Genomic DNA, 27,775 nt, shown 5'->3' on the forward strand with positions numbered 1-27,775 from the left:
AATCACATGCAGAAATATGGTCAAGAAGGTTTTTTTCCCGCTTAACTTAACGTGGAATCCAAACATCAGAGCAATTCACATAACCAAGCTGACGCAAATGATCTTCAGCGCTTCATTTGGATATTTTGAGTATGTCGGCTATCTCCTGCGTGGTGTAACGCTGACCGTTCTCAATTACTGTTTCCATTTGATCGCTATCATTTCAACCGGGCTACCCTGGAGCACCGTCCAGCGAGAAATCTCCAGCATGAAACTCTGCAAACCACTTCTGACGGGTTCGGTCGCTCACAGCACCTTCTCCGTACACCGTACAAATCTGTTTTTGCATTTCAGTTGCATATAATAAAGCATAATACGCAGAAAATGTTGCTTTTTTCTTCCATCTTCAATATTAAAATGGCTACACAAAACTTCACCAATTTTGGTAAGTTTTTTTAAAAATGCATACTGATAGGACAGCTGTCACAATACAATCTAACAAAATTGTTTCGAATGAAGTTAAAGACAACTATGCACTACTAGAGCCATCTTATGGAAAAAACCGAACGCTCTGGCCAACTCAATGTAACTTGCCTATGAGAAGAAGGGAATGAAGGCTTTTATATTTAAAATATAAAAATGAAATACAAACAGATATATGAAGGAAACATAAAGATAGAAATTTAAAATAAAATTAAGATTTGGAGGTCATTAAGTCAATTAGAAAGGGGAGCATGAAACAGAGAAGAGTTCAGTGCTGACAGAAGCACCACAGAAGAGATCTCTATGGATGTATCCTATGATGAAATTACATCCTGTTCCTCTATACATGTATGTCACATAATGATGTTATATTCAACGTATATATATATTTTTCTGTTGGTCTATAAGGAAAAGAAAATAGCATACTTTTCAGTCAAATAGATTTGGATTTAAATCTTGGCTTTCCATATTTAATGTTTCATCTTAACAAGATACTTAACCTTTCTGAGGCTCAGTTTCCTTACTTGTAAAATGGAGCTAATACGCTATCTCACAGAGTTGTTATAAAAATTAAAGAAAATGATGTTTGGGAAAGCAGTCAGCAGCAGGCCTGTACAGGTGCATCCACCCGGTGTTAGTTCTCTGTGCTGATGTGTGGAAGTTGGCTTTACAGGTGAATGTTCATGATTGTGCCAGCCTTCCCAGCCCTCCAGTGTTTTTCAGAAAAGATGCATATCTCTCCAAACCCAAACTAGACCCGAATACAAAAGCCCGGATGAAAGGCAGAATGAGCCTGACTCATCCTTGCCCCCAAAGTTCCAGGTATGGAGACCAGCTCTGGGATAAGGCTGCCGGCAACCTGGAGCAGACCGGGAGGACAGTGACGGCCGTGCCCGAGGCCTTCAGGGACGGGACATCAGACATTCTATCAGACAGGCTAAGGCAGGGATGAAGGCCAGAGATCTGGCCAGAGATTCGACAGCACATGCACTCTGTAAGCTGAATTATTACTATGTTTCAGTGTTCCTCCTTTTGTTCTATTATTGTTTATTGAGAAAAATCTTTTTGAAAACTCCAACTTTTTTTTTCAGATATACTAATGAAACTCAAAGAAAAGGGGGTTTTGCTTCATTTTGACCAGGATTAAAAAAAACCTTTTTGATGGATTAAAGACCTAAATGTAAGGTCAGAAACTATCAAACTCTTAGAGGAAAACAGAGGCAGAACACTCTATGACATAAGTCACAGCAAGATCCTTTCTGACCCACCTCCTAGAGGAATGGAAAGAAAAACAAACATAAACAAATGGGACCTAATGAAACTTCAAAGCTTTTGCACAGCAAAGGAAACCATAAACAAGACCAAAAGACAACCCTCAGAATGGGAGAAAATATTTGCAAATGAAGCAACTGACAAAAGATTAATCTCCAAAATTTATAAGCAGCTCATACAGCTCAATAACAAAAAAACAAACAACCCAATCCAAAAATGGGCAGAAGACATAAATAGACATTTCTCCAAAGAAGATATACAGACTGCCAACAAACACATGAAAGAATGCTCAACATCATTAATCATTAAAGAAATGCAAATCAAAACTATAATGAGATATCATCTCACACCAGTCAGAATGGCCATCACCAAAAAATCTAGAAACAATAACTGCTGGAGAGAGTGTGGAGAAAAGGGAACACTCTTGCACTGCTGGTGGGAATGGGAATTGGTACAGCCACTACGGAGAACAGTATGGAGGTTCCTTAAAAAACTACAAATAGAACTACCATATGACCCAGCAATCCCACTACTGGGCATATACCCTGAGAAAACCAAAATTCAACAAGAGTCATGTACCAAAATGTTCATTGCAGCTCTATTTACAATAGCCCGGAGATGGAAACAACCTAAGTGCCCATCATTGGATGAATGGATAAAGAAGATGTGGCACATATATACAATGGAATATTACTCAGAAATAAAAAGAAACGAAACTGAGCTATTTGTAATGAGGTGGATAGACCTAGAGTCTGTCATACAGAGTGAAGTCAGTCAGAAAGAAAAAGACAAATACTGTATGCTAACACATGTATGTGGAATTTAAGAAAAAAAAAATGTCATGAAGAACCTTGGGGTAAGACAGGAATAAAGACACAGACCTACTAGAGAATAGACTTGAGGATATGGGGAGGGGGAAGGGTGAGCTGTGACAAAGCGAGAGAGAGGCATGGACATGTACACACTAACAAACGTAAGGTAGATAGCTAATGGGAAGCAGCTGCATAGCACAGAGAGATCAGCTCGGTGCTTTGTGACCACCTAGAGGGGTGGGATAGGGAGGGTGGGAGGGAGGGAGACGCAAGAGGGAAGAGATATGGGAACATATGTATATGTATAACTGATTCACTTTGTTATAAAGCAGAAACCAACACACCATTGTAAAGCAATTATACTCCAATAAAGATGTTAAAAAAAATATTTCATTCATTTTCTTCTTGTTGGTTTGGTTTCTGACGAGAAGTTGGCTGTAATTTTTAATTCTTGTTCTTCTGTATATAAAGTATTTTTCTCCTCTGATTTTTTTTCAAAATTTTACCTTGCTTTTGATTTTCTACAGTTAGAATATGATATGTATAGGCATATTAAAATATTTTTTATTTTGTAAAAAAAAACCTTTTTGATTTAAAATAATTTTAGGCTTATAGAAAAGAAAAATAGCACTGAGTTCCTGTATACCTTTCAACCAGTTTCTCACATAATCACCATACTATTACGACCACCATTATAATAACATTAATGCCATACTATAACTCACGTACAGATCTTATTTGACTTTCTCCATTCTCCCCCCTTAACGTCCTTTTCTTTTCTGGTTCAGAAATCAATTCTGGATCCCACAGTGCATTCAGTTGTCATGTCTCCTCGTCTCCTCCAAAATTTGACAATCCAGTCGGTCTCCGACAAGTCTTTGTTTTTTATGACACTGACACTGACAATTTTGAAGAGTACTGGTCACTTATTTTGTAAGATGCCCTCAATCTGATTTCTCTGACGTTTTCTAATGATTGGATTGAGGAAATACATTTTGAGCGAAACTGTCTCTGAAGCGATGTGCCTTTGTTAGTGCCTCTCACCAGTGGTGTGTGGTGTCAGCGTGTGCTACTACTGGTGACAGTAACCTTGATCACCTGGTTAAGATGCTGTCACGTTTCTTTATACTAGTTATTATGCCTTTCTTTATAATTGTCTGGTGGGGAAATACTTTGCGACTATGCAGATACACGCTTTTCTCATTTTACTTGTACCCACTAATTTTAGCGTCCATTGATGGTTCTTGCCTGCAACAATTATTACCAAGGTGTTTGCCAAATGGCGCTTTTCCATTCCCCTAATTACTTAATTTACAACTGGAATTACACTGTAAGGAGGAGCTTTCCCTTCTCCCCCATGTATTAAGTATTTATATCAATATGGATGAATGGGTATTTTATTTTATAGATTATAATCCAATACTATCATCATTATTTTGCTGCCAAAACTGTTCCAGATTTGGCCATGGGGAGCTCCTTCCAGGCAGCTCTTGTGTCCCTTGATATGCCTTCATAAACTTTTTAGCACTTTCTTACTTATGTTCCAGGCTTATCTCATATTTCCCCCCCCCCTCAGTTCTAGAATCAGTCATTCATGCAAGGAGCCTGGGTACAGTCATTCTACAGGAGATGGTAGGCGAATCCCAGGTCTGCGCACTGGATACACTCACTGCTACTGCCTCTCACTGCTTCCATGCCTTCTCAGCAGACAGAGCTGGGAGATACATGTATGTACCCTAACACCTGCATATACCCATGTATAATTTTGTATTTATCTTTATAGACATAAAGAACCATGAGTTCACTCTGGTACCTCTGATTCCAATCGGACACCACAGCGTTTATTCTAGCCTCCTTTCTTCCCCTTGTTTGTAACTTCTTTCTGACAGTGAGAAATCTGGGTCTCACCATCCTCAACAAACTTATTTGTTCAATTCCAGTGTACACTTTACGTATAAAATAGTTTCAAAATAATGCATACCTCTGTGAGTAGCATTTTTATTAACTAGAGGGAAAACAGGGACTGGGGGGGGAAGTGTGACACTTGTCTGAGTGTATCTTTCTGCACAGTACACCTTTACAGCCACGACAATGTCCCTGTTCCCCGCTCCACCCCCCCAAAATAAATCACTCAGCAGACAGAATAAAAAATGAAATACAAACATCAACAAAGGAACCTAACTGTATTATAGATGAATGACATCACACACTGAAGGGGGCGGGGAAGACAAGAAAGAACCTAAGTAACTTGGAAAGCAGTACTTGGAACACGCGCAGTAGAGCTGATGACAAAGGAGCTGCACACACTGCTCTCCAGGCAGCTCCTGTGTTTGGCCGGGATTTGCAGGAGGGCAGAGGGCACGGCTGAGGCTCACACTGTGGGCACAGCCCAGGCTCCTCCGCCAGGGCTGTCTCTTAACACTTAGGTATTTAGAGGCACTTAAATACTACGGTTGCATATTAGCGCAAATGGAGTGGGATCCCCTTATAAGCAGAGCTAAGAAGTACCTCCGTGGTCATCTGGCCCAGTCTTTTCATTTTACAGACGCAAAAGAGGCGCTCGAGAGGCACAGAGTACAGTGACGGCACGGAGCCGCGGGGCAGCTTTGTCCACATCACACACCATCCTTGGCTGAAAAGTTTCCAAAGAGTAGGTCAGGCTGAATCTTGAGACATGAGGATAATTTGGCTCGATAATGCGTTATATAGTGATTGATGCACTGTTTGCACAGATTACTTATTTTATTACAACTTGTATTCAAGAGAGCCTTATTGCTATGGACTACAAGATCAGAATTTCAGATGTTTTTATTTTAGAGAAGTTTTCACTGACCTGGCATTTTTGTAAACATGTACATTTCTACAGAGTTTAAAAAACTTCAAGCAGAAAAATGGTTAAGTCGCTACTACTTGGGATCACTTGTTAAACTCAGCAATTTTAAAGCATTAAGAAATAGCCAATCTATTAAACAATATTTTATACTATTGGATTAGTTTCATATACTTTTTAAAAGCTAAAAAAATGAGGGGCCTATAAAACAGGTGTCCCAAAAGTTAAGAGTGTATACATTTAAGAACGTTTAACTGACACAAGCAGGAGAATTTTTGTCTGAACCACAAGAAACTCTTGTCAGATAAGTACAACATGTTGGAACACTGCCAGGTTACACTATCTTCCCTACAAAAAAAAATGTCGTTTATAGTATTTTAAAACAACAGGGCTTAAAGAATCTAGAAATTTCATTTTTAGAAGTGAACATGTCCTAGTTAATTTAGTATCTACGATGAAACTATTGCGTCTTCTCTATAATCTAAGAACTTGAGATTTCACTCCCAGATAAGAAGAGATTTTTAAAGGAGCTTAATGCATAATTAACATCTCGATAGCATATATTTTCCAATATATTTAGACTCTTGATTTGCACTCTGCTGCAGCGGTGTATCAGTTTCATGTGCTGGTCTCTGGCACAGCTAAATGTCACTGACTGCTTTCTTCTTTACTGTTTCCCCTTTTTCTTAAAAGTCTTTAAAGTAACAATTGGCGTAGATGGTGCGGCTCCTGTGGCTTTCCTTCCTTGTTTTTGTTGTTTGTTTTGTCACACTGGGTAGCAGTTTATTAACAGGATGCACCAAAAAAGTAAAGAACACAGACCAGCAGTGGAGCTGGGCCTCCTGAGAGAAACGGTGACCAGGCAGGGGGACTGTCTGCCTCTGGGAGTGAGCTCCACTGGCCGTAACTCACGTGTTCTGCTTCTGCTCCAGGATCAGGCTGGTTTGGTCAACCAGGTCCAATTCGACAGATAATTTTTCAAATTCAGCCACAAGGACCGCCTTGAGGAGCCATAAAACAGTTCAAGGGTAGAAGTGCTCTGGACCCGAGGCCTCATTACATGAACTTTCATTTGAAGGCATGATTAAGGGCCTCAATGGTAGCCAACTGAATAAACCAGTAACCGTTACTAACCTGGAACGTCATGAAGTTAAATTAATTTATTTATTCTGAACCAATATTCCAGCACAAAGTCTTGGTGGCCTTGCACTGCTGGGCAGTGTTGCAAACCTGCTGCGCCCCTTTCCACAGATGAAATCCTAAACTCCAGCAGTGGGAAAGGGTATCTTTACGTGGTGGAAGGCCAGAGTTATCCAGACTGGAGGCTTTCAGCGGCTGATACTGTTTCTTCACTTTGGTCTAAACTATTTGTCAAAAGAACGGCTTTATGTTTATTGGTTTGTTCTACTTGGTCAGGCAAGATTGTTTTGAACATGGTGTGACACACATAAACCTTTATTTACTTATTTAATTAGTTACGGTAAAGCCTAGAAATTAGCCCTTTATGTTGGTTTAGAAATATAGTTTATTTATGAAAGGAATGTATCTCCAAATTGAGGGTTTTTTCTTCAGAGGAGTTTTAAGTAGTTTTCAGTGTCTCTTTAACATATGTTCTCTAAACAATGCATCTTGAACAATAATGGCTCAAATGAAAATAGTTATGTTCAGGTAGGAATTAACGTGTAATTCTCAATACCCTATGATTTGAGTATCAAATTTACCATAAGATTTGGTCAAACAGAACTTGAGGTAGCTTGTACACAATACAAATTAGAAAGTGTTGATATGTACTCTGTCTCATTAATTTTTCCTACCCACACTCATGTTGTTTGCTTTGTCATCACACGTAACTGGAAAATCCAGAAGAGGATATTCTACTGCATGTAGTCATACGTTCACTCTTGCCATTGCGCTTTCTTCCTTCCTGATGTCCCAAGATTTCTCTTCTATCACTTCCTTTCTGTTCAGAGAGCTGCTTTTAGCCATTCACTTAGCGTAGGTGTGCTGGGGACAAACCCTCTTCGTGTTTCTTCATTTGAAAGTGTCCTGATTTCTTCCGCATCCTTGAAGGATCTCTTTTCAGGATACAGAGCTCCAGGCTGACAATTCTTCTCTTCAGCAGCTGAGGTGCCCTGTTTCTGGGTGGCTCCATGGTTTCCTATGAGCAGTCTGTCACTTAAACTGTTTTCCCCTAAAGGTAAAGGCGTCTCCTCTCTACCTTCAGGATTCTTTCTTTGGCTTTAGCTTTCTGGAGTTAATAGCCTACGATGCATCTTGGCCTGGGTTTCTTTGGATTTATCCTGTTTGGGGTGTGGGTGCGTGTCCTCTGCCACATTTTGGAAAATTTCAGCCATTAATTCTCTGAATACTTTTTCAGGCCCTTCCTCGTACTTCTCTCCTGCAATTCTGATGACAGGCACAGCAGATCCAAAGGAGTTGCTTAGGCTCTGTTCTTTTTGCGGTCTGTCTCCTTCTGTTGTTCACGCTGGACGACTCTCCTGTTCCAGCTGCAACCTCGCTGATTCTCCTCCCATCCTTCCACGCGGCTACAGAGTCTGCGTGCTGAGGTTCTGAGTTTCAGTTACTGTATTTCTCAGTTCTAAACTTTCCGCCTGGTGCTTCCTCGTATTTTCTGTTTCTTTGTGAAGACTATCTTTTAGCTTGAAGCATGCTCACAATTGGGAGTTGAAGCACTTTTATCACGTGACCGCCCACGTCAGGTAATTCTAGCACCTTTGTCACCTCAGTGCTGGTGTCTGTTGACTGTCTTTTCTACTTCAGTTGAAACTTTCCTGGCTCTCAGTGTGACAAATGAGTTTTGAATGACACCTAGATATTCAGCTATTCTGTAGGGAGACGGAGACCCGGGATCTCCCGTGGGGAGGCGGGCACGCTCCCATCCTGGGCCGTGGCGGGGGAGGTGCGGGCTCCTCCCTCAGCCTCTGTTCTGCACCTGGGGAGAGGCGCTGCTCTTTCCGGCTGAGCGGGTGGGGTCCAGGCCCCGGCCAGGCTCTCCTGATCCCGCTCGGGCTGAGAAGGGCGAGGCGTCTCATCACCGCGCTCCGCTCCACGTGGCTTCCGCTGGCCCTGCGGGCGGGGGTGGACGCCTTCAGTCTCCACCAGGCTTCCTAGCACGAGCGGGTCAGATGCCTGTCACCACTGCGGGCGATGGGATGGAAGGCCAGGCTCCCACGTAGTTTCCACAGTGTTTCCATGGTCACTGCTGCTGAGTGGGGACCCAAGTCCCAGCTCCCTACTTGGTCTCTGACATCACCATGGGGGGAGGTTCCTTTCAGTGAGTGTGGAAGGCTGGGCTCCCCACTAGCCTCTGCTGGTGAGGGTGGGCAGTGGGGCTGCCGTCTTCCCGTGGCTGGACTAGAGCAGGTAGTGTCCACAAGCCGCCTGCTTACCAGGTGTTGAGGTTCTGATCCACGAGGGACACATGGCTGAGAGAAAGCCCAGGGGACTCACTGCTGGGTTGTTCCTCAGGACCTGAGGCAACGAGCCTGCCTTCTTCCCTCCACCTACCTTCCAGAGTCTTCTTGTTTACATGTAGTATCCACAGGTTTTGGCTGCACTTAGCAGAAGAAACAGGGAAAAGTATATCTATTCCGTCTTACCAGAAGTCTCTATAGTTCTTTTTAAAACAGTTGATAAAGGATTAAGTGATTATCTTATTTTACTACTTCCTAGATGCCTTATACATGGGCCAGCCAAGAAAACGCCTTAATCTCTATTCATATTTTATATAAGAAAAGTTTAAGAAAAGAAAGAAAGCAAAGTGCCACCCAGATGGAGCTTCCAGGTTGCTCAGATTTCAAAAGTAAATTTACAAAGAGCAGAAAGAATGTCACATAACCAAGGATGAATACAGGAGTTTAGGCAACATAAGGTCCAAATAGTGTCAGGAAGATAAAAAATGAAGAAGAACTAAAGCTCTCAAAATGTTAAGGAAAGCAAGGAAGGGAAAAACATTTTCTTGAAACTGATGGTATAACTGATGAAGATTAAAAATAAAAGAAGGAAAACGTCTTACGTCTTAACTCATTCACTCACTTGCAGGAGATTTCTTAAGCATCTAATACGTACTAGGCGTTAATGGTCACAGACAGAGGTCAATATGATACAGTGTGTGGCCTCAGGAGTGTTTGGTGGAACAGAGTGGTCAGTCAGTCACAGCACGATGTGGGAGAGTGACAGACAGACGCAGCTTTGCTGACACTTACTGTGTCTGCGGGGGTCAGACAATGTTTCACAGAGGAGGAGACAGACAGGACAGAAGGACGCCCAGGAGAGGGGACAGGATACGGAAGCTTAGAGGAACGGGCTGGACACAGGGCGTGGTACCACTCCAAGCCTGGGAAGACGTGGTGGAGCTGGGCCGTACCGGCCCTGGTCTGTCATGTTGCAGAGTCTGGATTCAAATCCCACAGGCAGCCAGGAACTAAAAGAATTAGTTTTGATCTTCTCTTCCAGAAAGTATGAAGTTCAAGAAGCAAAAGAGAATCAAACTCATGATAGATACGTCACTGTACGGGAACTCTTGGTCTCCTGGCTCATACAAAATTATCTTCAGAAAATATAGAAGACTTTGAAGATAAATCACTGACCTGATCACTGGTTATGATCTGCGAGTAACAGTGGAGATTAGGAGATATGGACAAAGTCATTCAATTTGCATAGTCTACCTTTGACTTTCTTTTGTAAACTACAGATCAGAGATATTTAACTTCCATCCTGAGAATGTTTTCTAGAATAGATTATAAAGGTACTATGTTGTCTGCACTTAAGAAGAAAAAGAAAACATTGACCACTAGCATTCGGAATGGGTTCAAAGAAAAAAAGTCATATAAACTGGCCTCATATCCATTTTTTAAAGTACTACTAGGAGGCATGATCTCATATGATATTTATTTTTGAAGACATGGATGGATTAAAAAATGGTTGAATAAGTTTATTTAAAAAGTGGTGGTTTAGAGAGTGATGACAACAGAAGAAAGCTAGTGCCACTAGGTGTGTCGTTGGCCCTACTCATCACACTTCTGGATGACAGAGGAAAATGGACAGGACAAAAGACAGAATCAGACTCAAAAACAGATACAAGTGGGACTGGTTCCAACAAGATTACGAGTAATAAATGTGTCATAATCAGCTCCCTCCAAACCTAACTGTAAAATGGAAGAATCCATGGGATCATCTTAAACCCCTCTTCCTCTCACAATCCTGATATAATCCATCAATAAACCCTAGTGACTCTACTTTCGAAGTATAACCAGAATTTGGTACCCCTCACCACCTTTACTTCTACTGTCCTGGTTCAAGTCACTGCCCTGGAGTATTGTAATAACTCTGTGCCGGTCTTTGTGTCCCTACCCCTGACCTCTAGGGTTTATTCTCAATACAGCAGCCAGAGTGCTCCTTGTGAAATGAAAATCAAACCACACCACGTCTCCATTCAAATTCTTCTAATGTCTCCTCATTTTAACAAGAGTACGAGTGTGTCCAGTAGCTTCTAAGACCTCTCAGTGCTCTGGCATCTCACTGCCTCTCTGGCTTCATGTCTGCGGATCCCTCCCTCCCTCCCTCCCTCTGCCCACGAGCCTGCTGGCCAGGCTCCTCAGACGCCAGGTTAAAAATCACAGTGATTCCGGGACACAGACACACTACTAAATGTAAAATAGATAACTAATAAGGACCTGCTGTGTAGCACAGGGGACTGGGAGACTCTACTCAATACTCCATAATGGCCTATATGGGAAAAGAATTAAAAAAAAAACAAGAATGGACATATGTAGATGTATAACTGATTCACTTTGCTGCACACCCAAAAGTAACACAACATTGTAAATCAACTATACTCGAATAAAAAAAGACTTTACCACGTTATTCTCTGAAAAATCCCACACCCTCAGTCTAATTATGGAAAAATATCAAGACAAACCCAAATTGAAGGATGTTCTGCAAGTACCTGACCAGTACTCCTCAAACTGTCAGGTCACGAGAAACAAGGAAAGATGAGAAACCGTCACAGACCGGAGGAGACTAAGGAGACCAAACCAAATGCAATGTGTGCCCTGGACTGGACCCTGGAACAGGAGGACATGAGTGGGAAAACCCGTGAGATCCAAATAAAGTCTGGAGTGTAGGTAAAAGAAGATGGAGTCTTCTGACCCATGGACATGATACACTGCTCCATGCGCTGAGGTACTTGCTAATGCCTCTGATAAGGGCTTATAATTTGTTCGTGTGCTCTTCCACATCTATTTTCATTTTTTAACTCTTGCTGACGTATAAGGATGACTTTAAATTCAGTATATCATTTGTAGTCAGCAAATTTGTCAAACTCTCTTACTAGTACTAATAATTTATCTGTAGATTCTTTTTGATATACACAGTTGTACTATCTGTAGATAGTGAGAGGTGCTCTTTCCTTCTTACCTGCTATCTTTCTGTGTCTGTTCTGTCTTACTGTGTGGGCAGCACCTCCAGAAGAAGGCTGAGGAGAGCGGTGAACGTCCTAATCACCAAGGAAATGTTCTCATCATTCTGTCGTTAAGCGTGATGTCTGTGATAGACTTTACATAGACATACTTCCTTCGATCAAGGAAGTACCTACTTCATTAGTTTTTATTATATCCATTCACAGGTACTGAGTTTTAATAAACACTTTTTTTCTGTGTCTGTTGAAGTGAATTTCGAGTGTTCTCCTTAAGTCTGGGTTAAAGTGGTATTTTTAAATATTGATTTTTGTAAAGATATTTTTTTGATGTGGACCATTTTTAAAGTCTTTATTGAGTTTGTTACAGTATTGCTTCTGTTTTATATTTTTTGGTTTTTTGGCCACAAGGCATGTAGGCTCTTAGCTCCCTGACCAGGGATGGAACCTGCACCCCCTGCATTGGAAGGTGAAGTCTTAACCACAGGACCACCAGGGAAGTCCCTAAGTTGTTTTAAATGTTATTCTGACCTTGCATTTCATACACGTACATGCATGTATACTGTATCGCTAATGTCTTGTTTGGGATTTCCGTGCCTGTGTTCTGAGCAAGTCTGTAACTTTCCTTTCTTATACTTATCTGGTTTGGTATCAAGATTAGCCTCATTTAAAGAGTTGGGGAATCTTCTCTCTTACACTAGTCTTTGGAAGCACTGTCTAAAATTCTAATTATTATCTCCTTGAATATTTAGAAGAATTTACCAGTGATGTCATTTGGGCCAGTTTTCTTTGTAGAGGAGGAAAAAATTTCTCTCTATATATACATATGTACACATATCAAATTATCATGTAGAAAAATTTACTGTTTTTTCTTTTGGTGTACAGTTCTATGAACTTTAACACATGTAGACTCATGTGACCACCACCACAAACAGGACACGGAGCAGTCCTGTTATCCCCGACACCCCCTGGTGCTGTCTATCCCTTCATGGTCACACTTACCCTTTAGCCCGTGGCAACTACTGATTTGTTACCCAGCATACAGTCTGTCCTTTTGAAAATGTAAGGTACGTGGACCCAAACAGTATACAACCTTTTGAGATTGGCTTCTTTCATTTAGTGTAAGGCCTTTGAGATTCATCCAAGTTGTTGCTTGATCAGTAGCCTGTCCCTTTTCATCACTGAGCAGTATTCCATTTCATGGGTGTACTACAGTTTCCTTACACTTTCACCTGTTGAAGGACAATGGGTTGCTTCCAATTTTGGGAACTTATGAATAGAGCTTCTAACATCAGTGTACAAGTTTTCCTAGGGAAAATACCCAGGAGTGGGATTGCTGGGTCATATGCTAAGTGTATACTTAACTTTATAATAAACTGCCAAGCTGCCTCCCCGGGTGGCACAGCATTTGCAATCCTACGAGTCTCAGCTGCTCCATATCTTCACCACTCCTTTGTGGTGAGGTTATAGAACTATTCCTGTTTTCCAATTCTTCCTGAGCCAGTTTTGGCTAAGAATTTCTAATATCCTGTCCCACATTTCCCCTGTAAACTTGTTAATGTCTGTAGTATCTGTAGTTATGTCCACTCTTTCATTCTTGACTTTAGCTATTTATATTTTATTTTTTCCTTGATCAATCTCATCAAAGCTTTGTAAATATTAATGTTTTTGAAGAATAAAGTTTTGCTTATGTTGATTTTTTGTACTGTAGGTTTAGTTTTTTTCAAAAAAAATTTTTTTTTGACGTGGACCATTTTTAAAGTCTTTATTGAATTTGTTACAATATTGCTTCTGTTTTATGCTTTGGTTTTTTGGCCGCAAGGCATGTGGGATCCTTAGCTCCCCGACCAGGGATCGAACCTGCACCCCCGGCATTGGAAGGCAAACTCTTAACCACTGAACTGCCAGGGAAGCCCCCTGTAGGTTTATTTTCAATTTTATATTACAGTTGATCCTTGAACAACACAGGTTTGAACCGCACAGGTCCACTTACACGCTGACATTTTTCAGTAGTAAATACTACAACACTAAGCTATTTGCAGTGGACTGAATCCATGGGTGAGGAACTGCACGGACGGGGGGGACCTGCATGCGCTGAGGGACTGCAGGCATGGGGGGGACAGTACACATGGCGGGGACCACACACGTGGTTGGGGGAGAACTGCAAGCACGGAGGGCTGACTAGGCTGCAAGGAGGGTCGGCACCCTGACCCTCACATTGTTCAAGAGTTAACTGTACTTATTTTGTTTTCTTTTCTTTTACTTTCAAACAACTCAGTTTGCTGTTCTTTTTCTAATTTCTTAAGATAGATGCTTATTAGTTCATTAACTTTTAGCCAGAAACTTTCCTAAAATATGTACTTAAAGCTCTAAATTTTCCTCTAGAAACTGCTTTAACCACATCCTACAAATTCTGATATAGAATATTTTTACCATTCAGTTCAAAATATTTCATTTTCATTATGATCTCTTTATTGATCCATGAACATACATTCAAGTGTATTCCTTAAAACTCCCAAACATAATATTCTATGTATCTTATTTCATAGCTTAATTGTATTGTGTTCAAGGAACATGCTCTGTATGATTTTATCCTTTGAAATTTGTTGAGATTTGCTTTATGACCCCGTATATGTTCAATTTTTACAAATATTCCAAATAGCTTGAAAAAATACTTATTTTGCAATTACTAAGTACACTGTCCGTATATCTTTTCAAATCTTCCGTATCCTCATTGGTTTTGTGTGATTATTCCATCAATGACTAACCAAGGTATGTTAAATCCTCAGCAATGACTGTATATTTGTCTTTTTCTCTTTGTAGATTGCCTATTTTTTCTTCATATATTTTTGAGGCCTTGTTATTAGGTACAAACACATTTAAAATAATATCTGATCAGTGAATTTAATCTTTCACCATTATAAACTGATCCTGTTATCCATAATAATGCTTTTAACCTTCAAGTCAACATCATCTGAAATAAATTTAGCTACACCCGTTTTTTTGGTGAGTATTTTCATGCGAAATACTTTTTTTTTTTGGCCGTACGTGGGCGTCTCACTGTTGTGGCCTCTCCTGTTGCGGAGAACAGGCTCTGGACGCACAGGCTCAGCGGCCATGGCTCACGGGCCCAGCCGCTCTGCGGCATGTGGGATCTTCCCGGACCAGGGCACGAACCTGTGTCCCCTGCATCAGCAGGTGGACTCTCAACCACTGCGCCACCAGGGAAGCCCGGGAAATACTATTTGTTTATCTATCTTTACCATGTACTTGTCATTTTCTCTGCTCTTCTTACACCTCAGACCTCTAACAAGGATTTCTCTCTTCACGCCTAAATAAGGGTCTACTGAGAACACATTTTCTGTTTTCATTGCCTGAAAGTTGTCTGAAATCATCACCTCCTTTCTTAAAAGATATCTTGTGAAGTACAGAATTCTGTATTGGTGGGCATCTTTTCACTATGTCTGGCTTCCACTGTTTTTACAGAGAATTCAGCTGTCGGTCCAACCGCCACCCTCTCAAACATAATCTGAATTTGGGGGGTTTACTTTTAAGAGTTTTATTTTTGTCTTGGATAATCTGTAATTTCACCATAATGTGACTGGGGATAGATTTATTTATCCTTCTTGAGATCCACTGAACTTCTTGAATCTGTGGTCTGGTGTCCTTCATCAAGACTGAAGAAAATCTAAGCCATTATCTCTTCAAATACTGCTGCTTCCCTGTTCTCTCTTCTCCTAGAATTAAGAGTAGAAGAAACTTCTATTCTATCCTTCATGTCTCTTATCAGGATTTTTCTGTCTGTCTCTCTGAGTTACATTTAGTATAAATTTCCCCCTATATTCCAATTCATTAATTCTTTCTTCAGCTCTGTTTACTTTAATGTTATACCTATCCTTTGAATTTGAATTTCTATTATTCTATTCTTTTAATTTTTAGCAGTTATATTTGGTTCTTAAAATCTGTTGATTCTACTGTATTTTATTCTACCACAGCAGGTAATTTCAAGTTTGCATGTGTTTTCTTTAAACATGACAGTCATTTTATAATCTGTATCAGATAGTTAAAGTCCTTATGGGTCAGTTTCTGCTTCCTTTTGTTTCTGGTAGTTCTCACTCACATTGCTGTCCTCTTGCTGAATTATCTGGGAAACTTCTATAGTGCTACGATGAAGGTATGCTCCTCCAAAAGATCTGGCTTTGCTTCTGCTTGGTGTCTATGGGTAGGGCAGCAGGTCCACTTTGGACTCAATTATGGCTTGAACTTTATCAGGCTGCCCAGTGATGTGAATCTGAGCTATAAATCAATGCATGACAGCTTGTGGTTACTGTTTCTCAGAGACAATCCTCCATTCCCCCAATCCCTAGTCAAGGCAATTTTGTTTGCTAAGTCCTGAGGATGGTAGGGGTGGTAGAGGGTTTGCTTTTAGTTCATCATAGTCAGGATGTAGTCCATACTAGGGGAGGATCTGCTACTAACTCTTTGGTGGTCCAAGGCTTTGTTTCTTCTCAGAGGCCTGAAAACCACATCTTAGGTTACCCTTGTGAGGCAAATGTCCTCGAGGCCAAAGAGTCTTCTATGCTGTGCTCTGCTGACCTCTATGGCTTCCTGTATCCACTTAGATATATAATCTGTTAATGTCTTACTATCTAGTTAGCTCTTTAAATCTTTCAAGAAGATTTCTTTCTTTATTTAAAAATTTAATATCATTAGTTATTTTCAGTGAGAACACTGGTCCAAATAATCTATCCGAATGTATTCCCAGAAACAGAACCTCTTCATTGATTTTTTCATCTTTCTTTTTACCTCTATCTCATTCTCTTGATCTCCCCCTTTTCCAGACAAATCATTTCCTTCTTGCTTCTGTATTAAGACTTCATATCAATGACACCAATGGATCAGTTCTGGCTACCAACAGTAAATACTTAAGAAACAGCTGCTCCCCCAATTTCTGAGCTCAGTATTACAATTTAACAGGTTATCAGCCCTGCTGTTAACCAACTGTGATAATGAATAAGCAAGTTAACTTCTCTGGGTTCTACTTTCCAGAAACCTGGGAGTTATGTCAGCCTTTCTTTCTCAATTACACAGAATTACATGGAATCAACCAAATTTAATATATTTTACCCCCTACGTTTCTGTCAACTCTCTCCCTCTTATTCCCATCCCAAGGCCCACTTCTTTAGTTCCAAAACTCTCATCACTGCCTGAACTATTACGCCTCTTTACTGAGGACACTACCTCCTGCCTCTAGACACACCTGTTCCCAGGATTCTTTTTCCATATTGCTACCAGACTTATTTCTAAAGTACATATCAGTGCTGTTATTCTCATAGCTTCCAGGATAAAGTTCAAATTCCTTGACTTAGCACATGATGCCCTTCATAGTGTTTCCCTTGTTTACTTCTCTGAGCTCATTTTCTGCCAACCCCATTTGTTCAAATCTTTGTGGTTCCAACGTATGTCGCGCCTTCTGCTGCAAAACCACCTCCTGTGCCTCTCCTCTGCCTGCTGAACCTCTACTGGTCCTTTGTGACTCAAGCCCAGCACTGTTTCACTCGGAAATCCTTCTAGGACTTCTCCTCTCTCAGGTGTAGGTGTTCCTTCCTCGTGTTTCCACATAACTCTTAAATTTACACCTACATCGAACTATAATGACTTTGTGACTTACTTCCCTCTCCCACATTAAACTGTAAGCACTTTTCACACAGAGACAGTCTTACTCCAGTTTGCAACCCCATTCCTGCAGAGCTGCTGAATGGACAGATGAGTAACGCCGTAAAACAAGGGGCTGATTACGTGATTCCAGAGGTCCTCTGTTAGCTATAAAATTTGTTAACTCCTGTCACCCTGTGCCTACTCTTTGGACTCTTATCTCAGCTTCCACATTTGGTCACCCAGATTCTTGGGCCTGCATACCTGACCCATTTCCCCTGACTGTCTAGCCTGAGTTTTGATATCCTGTTGAGATGATTTCCCTGAATTTGAATCTTGCTGGGCAGCTTCTCTTTGCCTGACCTTGAACTTGGTCCCTTCACCTGCTCCTCTCTGCCTCGGTTGATGCCCCGAGCCTGACCCTCCCCCGATCCCTCTAATTCACAACAGCTGCCACGGCCACATCCTTCTCTTTTTATCCCACTGTTGCTTAAACTCTCACAAGACAGGCTAAATAGTTTATTGGGAAAAGTAGAAAGGAGACATTTTAGAGCTGGAAGAAAAAGCACCTTCATCTGACAGATGGGGAGGAAGGTTAGACACAATGCTCGCTCACTGCAAGGGCACTAGTGGGGGCTCCTTGCTTTCACTGCTCCTTCCACTCAACCATGCTTTACTTTTGTAAAGGGTTCACTCGGGGAGAAATTTAAAGCAAGTGAAAGAACCATAAGAGAGAGACAGAGAGAGGGAGGGAGGGAGAGAGAGAGAGAGGGAGAGAGAGGGAGGGAGAGAGAGGGAGGGAGGGAGGGAGAGAGAGGGAGGGAGGGAGGGAGAGAGAGGGAGGGAGGGAGGGAGAGGGAGGGAGAGAGGGAGAGAGAGAGAGACAGAGACAGAGAGAGAGACAGAGAGAGAGACAGAGAGAGAGAGAGAAAAAAGGGAGAGAGAGGGAGGGAGATGCTTACAAACACTAACAATATTCCCATGATTTACCTGCATTTGGGATTTTTGCACACTGAATTATCTTATAATGTTACTATACCAAAATATACTTTGTTGGTTTCTAAGTAGATTCTTCATTTGAGGTCACAGTATGAAATTAAAGATAGGTTCAATTACATCAACAGTATAGGGAAAGCTTGATTCTGGTTTTTAAAAAACTACCAAAATTCAATATATTATATGGATCAATATATTACATGCAAGTTATGGTCAAAATAACTTTCATCTCTCCTAATAAAATAGCAATGCATCATCAAGTTTAACACAATGAAGGTATTTTCAAATTGTCAATTAGGCCCATGCATTTCCTATTAATTCCACACTGACTTTAGAATGTACTTTTTGGTAAGTAGAAGGAGACGTTCTACTGATTAACAGCAAATAAATTACAGTTCATTTCAAACTTTTCATCCAATTTATCGTTTCAATTAATGTATTTTTTAAAAGAAGATGGAAGAGATATGGAACATATGTATATGTATAACTGATTCACTTTGTTATAAAGCAGAAACTAACACACCACTGTAAAGCAATTATACTCCAATAAAGATGTTAAAAAAAAAAATCCAGAGAATAGAACATTACCAGAAAAACGGCACTCACCATCGTCTTCCCAGCAGCTCTTCACGTTCCCTTCCCTTGCGCTGCTCCCAGGCAGCACTGCCTGGTCTGTCGGCAGGCCGTCCTCTGGGGCGCCACCTTCACAATCTGCTGCATCCGTGATACTTTCTTCTTCCACAATGTGGAGTTTGTCTTCATCGTCTGAATCTGAATTTGTTTCTACCACAGTATTATAGTTTGTAACTGTAATACAAACAAGAAACAAATAATCAAAACCAATTAGTACAAAAGCTGGTTTTCACACCTTAGTACAAAGAAATTTTAAGAAGTACTTAAAACTTTGGTGTTCAGTAATAGTTTTAGACTGTAAAATGTAAGCAGCTAATTTCTTTGATAACATGCACACACACAGCACTTCCTAGATACCAGGTGGACAAAAAGGCAAGTAACAGTAGCCATGCTTATTAAATGCTTAGCTATGCGCACGGGCGTTTTACGGAGAGTAACTCGCCAATTCTTCCAAAAACCTTTTAGCAGCCCCATGACCACAGGATCTACCTACCGCCTACTGCTTATATCCCTGTTCTACAGAAGCGGAAACCGAGGCACAGGGAAGGTAAGTATCTTGTCCAAGACCACACATCTAGGAAGTGGCAGGGTGGGGATCTGAACCCTAGGAGTCTGGTTCCATATTCTGTGTTCTTAACCACTACATCAAACATCTTCTCCAATTGTAATGAGTTTATATGACATGACGCTGCTTATGTAGAACAAGGACTTCAAATCTTTAAAGCATTGCAATTTAAGAAAAGAGTTCATCTCTCCTAATAAAATAGAAATGCATCATCAAGTTTAACACAATGAAGGTATTTTCAAATTGTCAATTAGGCCCATGCATTTCCTATTAATTCCACACTGACTTTAGAAAGAATCAACCAATTTAACCAAATTTCCACATAATTAAGACATGATTTAAGTAATGTTTATACATAAGTCCATCATTCTGAAGGAAAAAAGACCATGACATTTAGTTTTCAAACGGGCACCCTTTCCACATTTTTAATGAGCTTCAATAAACTTTAACACACCAGCATTATAAAGACATATAATAATTCTGAATAACTACAGCTCACAGAACCAAAACAACTTATATAGTATAGGCAATATTTTTTCTTTAGAGTCCTTGTAGTAGTCACTCTAATGCGATAAATTATTTAGAACCTCATGGGGTATGGTCACGGGAATACCTCTTTTCAACAATTAGCCGGGTGATTCTTACTTGCTAAGGTAAGTGTGAGAGGAAGGGGAAAAAAGAAAGCTTTGTTTGCGTAGCTAAGCAACAATCACTTCCAGTTATTCTTTCCATTTCTTCCTTAAATTTTCCAAGCTTTCTTGAAAGAAGATAATCACCTAAACGCTTAAAACGACATGTCTGTGTATATATATATATATACACACATACCCCTTCCCATACACACACACACACCCAAGAACACAAAAGAAGAAACACAATCAAAAGCATGGATGTGTATGTCAAGGTGAGAACTAATAACCACGTCTCCAAAACTGCTCTGACAGACCCTGGGAAAAGCCCTCTGTCCAAGACGGTACTGGAGTTACTCTTTTGCCCACTGGGAATTCTTCCATATCTGAAGAAAAGTGTCAAGTATTGTTGTGTCTGTAATACTTCAGTGTGAATACAGTTTCCCAGATCTTGCCCCAAGAGCAAATAGTTTTCTCTCTAGTTTTAATGTAAAAGTAATACATGTAAAAAATTCAGACAATACAAAACATGTAAAATTAGTAAAATCCCCCTCTCCCAATTTTTCCTTCCTCAACTCACTCTTTCAAGGTAACAATAACAGCAAGGTTTATTAATTACTTTATGCACTAGGCAGGCACGATACTAAGCATTTTACATACCTTATCCTATTTAATTGTAACACAGACCTCACCTTATACACATACATATCATTTAATATCAATCCTATATATAAGTGTATGTGTGCATACTTAAAATACACACATATGGGATCACATTACACTGTTCTGCCACTTAGTTTTTTGCCACTTAATTACATATCCTGGAAGCTTTTCTATGTGAGCATCTGTGGAGCTTTCCCATTTTCCTCTGGATGGCTACAGAGCATTTCACTGTAACAGATAGAACCTAACCAATCACCTGTGGACAAAATTTAGTTTGTTTCCAGTGTTTAAGTATGTCAACAACATCATAATAAATTTTCTTGTAAATGTATCTTTGGACATTCCTTAAATACATTTGTCAGATACATTAGTAGGGGTGGAACTGCTGAGTCAAAGGAAAACTTATTAAGTAGATATGGAAACACGGGGAATTCCTTGCACTCCAGCCACACCAGGAGCAATGCAAATTGTGAAACTGTGTGTGTGGGTAAAGAGCGTGATTCTCAAAGGACAGTCTGCAGTTGGAAAAGGGTTTCCCACCGAACCTTTAACTGAGAGTAAGATACAGGTGTGTGTGTGTTTGAATGAGGGAAAGGGTTTCCCACCGAACCTTTAACTGAGAGTAAGATACAGGTGTGTGTGTGTTTGAATGAGAGAAAGGGTTTCCCACCGAACCTTTAACTGAGAGTATGATACAGGTGTGTGTGTGTTTGAATGAGGAAAAGGGTTTCCCACCGAACCTTTAACTGAGAGTAAGATACAGGTGTGTGTGTTTGAATGAGGAAAAGGGTTTCCCACCGAACCTTTAACTGAGAGTAAGATACAGGTGTGTGTGTGTTTGAATGAGGAAAAGGGTTTCCCACCGAACCTTTAACTGAGAGTAAGATACAGGTGTGTGTGTTTGAATGAGGAAAAGGGTTTCCCACCGAACCTTTAACTGAGAGTAAGATACAGGTGTGTGTGTGTTTGAATGAGGAAAAGGGTTTCCCACCGAACCTTTAACTGAGAGTAAGATACAGGTGTGTGTGTTTGAATGAGGGATCTTACCGGCAAATGATGCGCAATGCTATTAGCTTTGTTTTTACTGTCAAGGGCTCCTTAGTAGTAGCCTACTGAATGACTTACTAAAGTCACTGAAAGTTGGGACAGTATATAAAGGCATTTCTATGCCACAAGCTAAACTTAGAACACAGCTAGTGTTTCCTCAGGGTTAATCGATTCTGTATTCCACTAGACCTGGATGCCACGGAAGGTTCGGCTCACTGCAAAGCTCTTATCGCGCTTGGACATTCACAGACAGCTGAAATTCCTACTATTTTCTGAAGGGAGGTTTCAGTGCTTCTTCAGTGTCTTGAGTTGACCATGGGTTTATATTGCTGCTATTCTTGCCTTTTAATGAAGTATACTCCAGTTTAGTTTTATCATTATCAATTTTGTTAGCTCTAGGTTTTTTTGGTCAACCCTAGATATTTACATGCACATTTAAGAGTATTCTAGGCTTGAAAATTTTCCAAAAATTGGGCTTTAAGACATGTATGCATTATGGTTCAAATATTTACTTGCGTGCTTCATAGTTTTCATTGAGTTCTTTTTACTCTGAGCTGTTTTATTCTGTCTGAGTCAACTGTAGCCTGAAGTCCTCTGAGAACACCTGTCACCGTCCAGGACTCTAGCAAAACTCCTTCCTGTCCCCCAGTGCAAGCTGCCATTGTGGTATGGAAGATTATAAGCCAAATGACCAAACCACAGAGACGGCAATATATTTTACTATTATCTTGTGAATTTTCCTAGAGCATGTTTTGAAGAAGTGGTATAAAACTTGAAAAATCCAGACGAGCAATACATTTTGCTGGCTAAGATGGAAAAAAGACCAATAACTATTTTCCAAGACTTCACACTGTCTTCTGCTTCAAAGTCACTTAGTGGAGAGAAAAAAGAGTGCAAATCACTTACATTAATTATCGTAATTCAGATAACAGGCAAGCCTCCCTGTGTGTCTGGATCTATCCTGTGGTGGACCTACAGAGCTAATCTCAAAAGTACAGCCCCAGCACTAAAAAGCAAAGAGAGTAATACAGGACCTTTATCAATTCTGATAGCCAGTGAGAGTGTCAGTGATCTCAACTGTGCCCATCCATCTCCATATCTCTACACTGTTGCACCCTTTGGCTAAAAAAGTAACATCTAAAGAGAGGAATATTATTAACCATCACAGGTGATCATCACCTCTCGCTTCTGAGTTTTCATTGAAATAATAACATTTTAAGAAAGAAAAGACAAAGGAACAGAAAAGGTAAACAGCTTTTTAAAATCTTTAAATATAATTTATAATACACAATACGAATTTAAATTTCAATAAAAATAGTAACATTTTCAATGCATTCTAGAATGGGATAAGGGCACGCTGACTCTCGGTGGTGATTCCTGTTCGTGCCATTTGCTACCATCAACGCCAGGTGTAACAGCGTCCCCCGCACAAGGCGGCTGGGAGGAGCTACCGACTTAGAAACGCGCTGTGCTTATTAGAGCAGCACCTCGTAGGCAGTAAAGACTGCAGAAGTGCCTGCTGTTACCATCAGCATCAGCAACATCTCACTGAAGCTTACAACAGTTCCTAACAAGTAGGTACTATTACAGCTTCCTTTCATAGACAAGAAAAGTAGCTGAGTGACGTGTCTGAGGTTATGTAGCTACTAAGTGGAAAAGCTGGTCTCCAAACCTGGTCTGCCTGATTCCACAACCCATATACTTTTATTGCTACATACAAAGCCTGCTGACAGAAGATGGTTGCACTAATGATAAATATTTTTAAACTTGTATTTTTGTGTCTAGCCTATTTTGGGACCCTGTAATCCCAAACTTAACAATTTGGCACTAAAAACATTTGCAAATGACTAAAGAATTTTAACCATTAGAATCTCAAAATAATATAACAAACAGTGTATACCATGGGGTAATATCATCATTATAATCAATAAACTTTAAAAGACTAGCATATAGCACATTATTTTTAGTACTGATTGCACGTAGCACCACATCAACTGTGCTAAACTTCTATGTATCTGTTTCTTAAGTAATGTACAATAATAAAAGAACTAGCTACATTAGACGAAGACAGTTCAAGAAGAGAGCAATACAATCTCAACTTCCATCACGAAGATATCTGAAGGCTTTACAAATAGAGACCCCACCAGACACTGTCTACAGTTGCTCTGAACAGCAGGTTGGGTTCCTGCACGTTAAGCGGGAGACTAGGGGTGGGTAGGGGAGTGGGCGGTGGTCAGGTCTGACACAGGTTTTCGGTTCCTGTCCGGTGACAGCGGTGGCATGTGTCGGTTAAAGCCACAGGTAAGGCCACGTTTCGACATAGTTTTGGATGTACAAAGGTGTTTTTCCGTCCAGAGGAGGGGTATTTCATGCTTAACTATGTCCCACTCATTCCTACCTAACCCCCAACACACACTCATCCGCATGGCAGAAAAGAAAGATAAAATCTCTCTTAGGAAAAGACCTAAGACTGGTCCTTAAAAACTAACAGACTCCTTCTAACAAACTCTTCCATATACATCAGTCTAACCTACTGGTATAATTTAAGAAAGACCTAGAAAAAGAGGTACACTGCAAGTCTGCTCAAGATTATAGCTGGACTGAGGAGCAGAATATTTTACACGTGTCTGCACTAGGCTGAGAACAATGTGACTTAGGCGTGAGTGCATGAAACGTGGAGAGAAAGGCGGAGACCAGCACAGGTGCTTCCATTACCCCTCGACATCACTGGGACGGAAATGATGTCACGTCACGTATTTTTCTTGTCCTGAGCAGAGTCCCTGGCACACTCACTGCCTTCCACACGGTAGGTACAGAATTATTTGCTGAACTGAATCTGAGGCCACACTTCTTTTCTTCTCAGTGAAGTCAGTGAGTATATTTAAGTGTTACTGATAATTCAGGAAAATGAAGACAAAGCTGCAGTGACAACCATATAAAGAAACTTGTAAATTAACACACGAAATAGAAAGGAGAGGTTATTTGACAATTCATAAGGTTATAGAAAACTTCTGCAAATACTACTCCAAGAGAGAGGAGCTCACGCTGTCCATAAACACTACGCTCAGTCTACACCGTCAGTATTTGTTAATCTGGCTTTTGACCTGATTTACAGATAAGATTAACTTACTATCTATATTATTTACTGCATAAAGTTATGATATAATATGCATATTTAATATAACATACAAGTAATCTAGTAAATAATGTACAATGTGTATATTATCTAATTTTATATTTAAGTCCCTTAAAAATAGGCATCCCAGTGACCGTAGAGCGCTCCAAGCCCTATGAACATGTGAGGTTTTAATAAACACTAATGGTTCAGCCAGTTTTGCGGGAAGTTATTTCAATTCCTCTCTAGGTAAAATCTTTCTTAACTTAGGGTATCTAATGAACAATAAGCATAGACTCTTTTTACATTTTCAAAGTAATTTGAAAAACGTAACTTCAGTGAAAGTCAATGATTCTGAAGTTGACCCCATGCAAAAGGGCTGGTGGTTTTCAATGCCTCCAGATACCAGCTATTAATAGACTGAAAGCTGACTTGTCTTCTCCCCTCTCTCATCACACAAAAAATACTAGGTTTCCATGGGATCCGTCTTTGGTCCTCTCTCCATCCTTACTCTGGCCCTTCCCCCACTCTCCACGGGTCTGCTGTCTATGGCCCCCAACAAGAGCCATCCCAAGTGACCTTCCCCTTGTCCTGCCGTATCAAAACTCCCACTCATCCAGAGAGCTTATTGCAGCCAGTGTTAGTACAATTCACAAAAAGGTTGGTGGAACAGTTAAACAGCAAAGTTCTCAGCAGATTAAAGTAAATTCAGTCTCACGAACAGGTGAGGAAAATATATGGACTAAAATAACTCACACTAAATTATTAATAACTAATATTTCCTTCATAGGTTAATTCTACATTTATAAAAGGATGCTTTTTAATTTATATTACTTGTTACTTCTGGAACACAGGCAGTATGACAAAATGCAAATAAAGTGTGGAAAAGAAATTAAAAATATAAACATGGAAATTATTGAGTCAAAAAGTAGAGAAGCCATATAATTGATAAATCAATCCAAAAGCCAGATCTTTGAAGTATCAGTAAAATAGACAAGTCACTAGCCCACTTAACACTAGAAAAAAAATTGAGAGGCACAAATATTCGATATTAAAATGCAAATAGAGAAGTAACTCCAACTAAAAGTAATTTAAGCTACTTCCTGTATAAATAGTTTGCACAAATCTAAGCAGGTAAATGTGTAAACATGGATGAAGTAACTTTTCTGGACACTGTAAATGCTTATAGCTACATCTGATAGAATTTATAAAATTATGGAAGAGAGACCAATGGTAGACAGACCACAGAATAAATTTAGGAAGCTATCAAATAGTTAACCAAAAAGTGCCAGATAAGTTTTCCCAGGTGAACTTCAGATCTTCAAAGGACTGATAATTCTGTTGCCTTTTAAAAAGAGAGAGGAAAATGCAAAGAGTCCAAATTTGTTCTATGAAGCCGCATAGTAACAGTCAACTAGAATCTGAGGAACAGGGACTTCCTGGTGGCACAGTGGTTAAGACTCCGCCTGCCAATGCAGGGGACACGGGTTCGAGCCCTGGTTCGGGAAGATCCCACATGCCACGGAGCAACCAAGCCCTGTGCCACAACTACTGAACCTGAGCTCTAGAGCCCATGAGCCACAACTACTGAAGCCCGTGCACCCAGAGCCTGTTGCACCCTATGCAACAAGAGAAGCCACCGCAATGAGAAGCCCGCGCACCTCAACAAAGTAGTCCCCGCTCGCCACAACTAGAGAAAGCCCGTGCACAGCAACAAAGACCCAATGCAGCAATCAATCAATCAATGTCTGAGGAAGAGTACACACATGCCCACTCATAAAATCAGTCTCACTGGTAATCACTGATGTAAAAACTCCAAATAAAATATACTCAACATTAAGAAATATATGAGAGTTCACTACATTAACACTGTAAGGGAGACAATATGACTTGTATAGAAACTGAAACGCTTTTGAAAAAATTCACTATTCCTTGCTGATAAATGCTTTCTCATAAAAATAAAACTGAAGTCAGTATCATGATAAACTATTATGTATTGGAGGCAATTTTAAGATAAAGATGTTTAATGTCATTAGAAGTTAGCAGTATTCTAAAAGAACAAGCTGATTTTTTAAAAGAACAAAAGAAAAAGCACAAATACTGGAAAAGATAAAGCAAAATTATTATTTACAGGTGATATGTTTCTGGAGAATGCAAGAAAAAAATCATTAAAAAACTATAAGTAATTAGAAAATTTGGTAAATGACTAATTATGAATTTAACAGAAAAAAATCAATAGCTTTCCAATAAACCAACAATAACCTGCTAAAGACATAGGAAAATAAAAATTCTATTAATAATAGCTACTCAAAGGATAACACATGAAGGAAAAAAAGAAGCCTGAGGACAGTGGGGAGCCGGCACACCCCCACTGCGTGTGGAAAGATATGGATGAATGAAGACATCCCTCTTTGGGGTGGAATGATTTCATATTGTAAAGATTCAATTCTACCTAAAATAATCTACAAACTCAATGTAATTCTGGTCCAAATACTAACATGATACTTTAGATTCTAAATCTAGATGATTTAGACCAAATGATTCTAAAGTTTACAAGGAGAGCTAGGAGCTCAGTCTCTGGAGCCAGACTGCTCGGTTCAAATCACAGTTTCCCCACTTACTGGCCATGTTACTCAACCTTCTCATGCCTCGGTTTTCTC

General features: G+C 40.2%; 1 protein-coding gene across 1 annotated transcript in view; it reads right to left on the reverse strand.

The window, feature by feature from the left end:
- The window catches only part of ZEB1 (zinc finger E-box binding homeobox 1), a 193,804-nt gene that overhangs the window by 58,751 nt on the left and 107,278 nt on the right, over window positions 1-27,775 (reverse strand). The window contains exon 2 of the mRNA XM_060006348.1: window positions 19,070-19,270. Within this exon, the coding sequence (XP_059862331.1) occupies window positions 19,070-19,270 (201 nt within the window). The remainder of the gene's footprint in view (window positions 1-19,069; window positions 19,271-27,775) is intronic.

Source organism: Delphinus delphis, chromosome 2, assembly GCF_949987515.2.
Source record: "Delphinus delphis chromosome 2, mDelDel1.2, whole genome shotgun sequence".
NCBI lineage: Eukaryota > Metazoa > Chordata > Mammalia > Artiodactyla > Delphinidae > Delphinus > Delphinus delphis.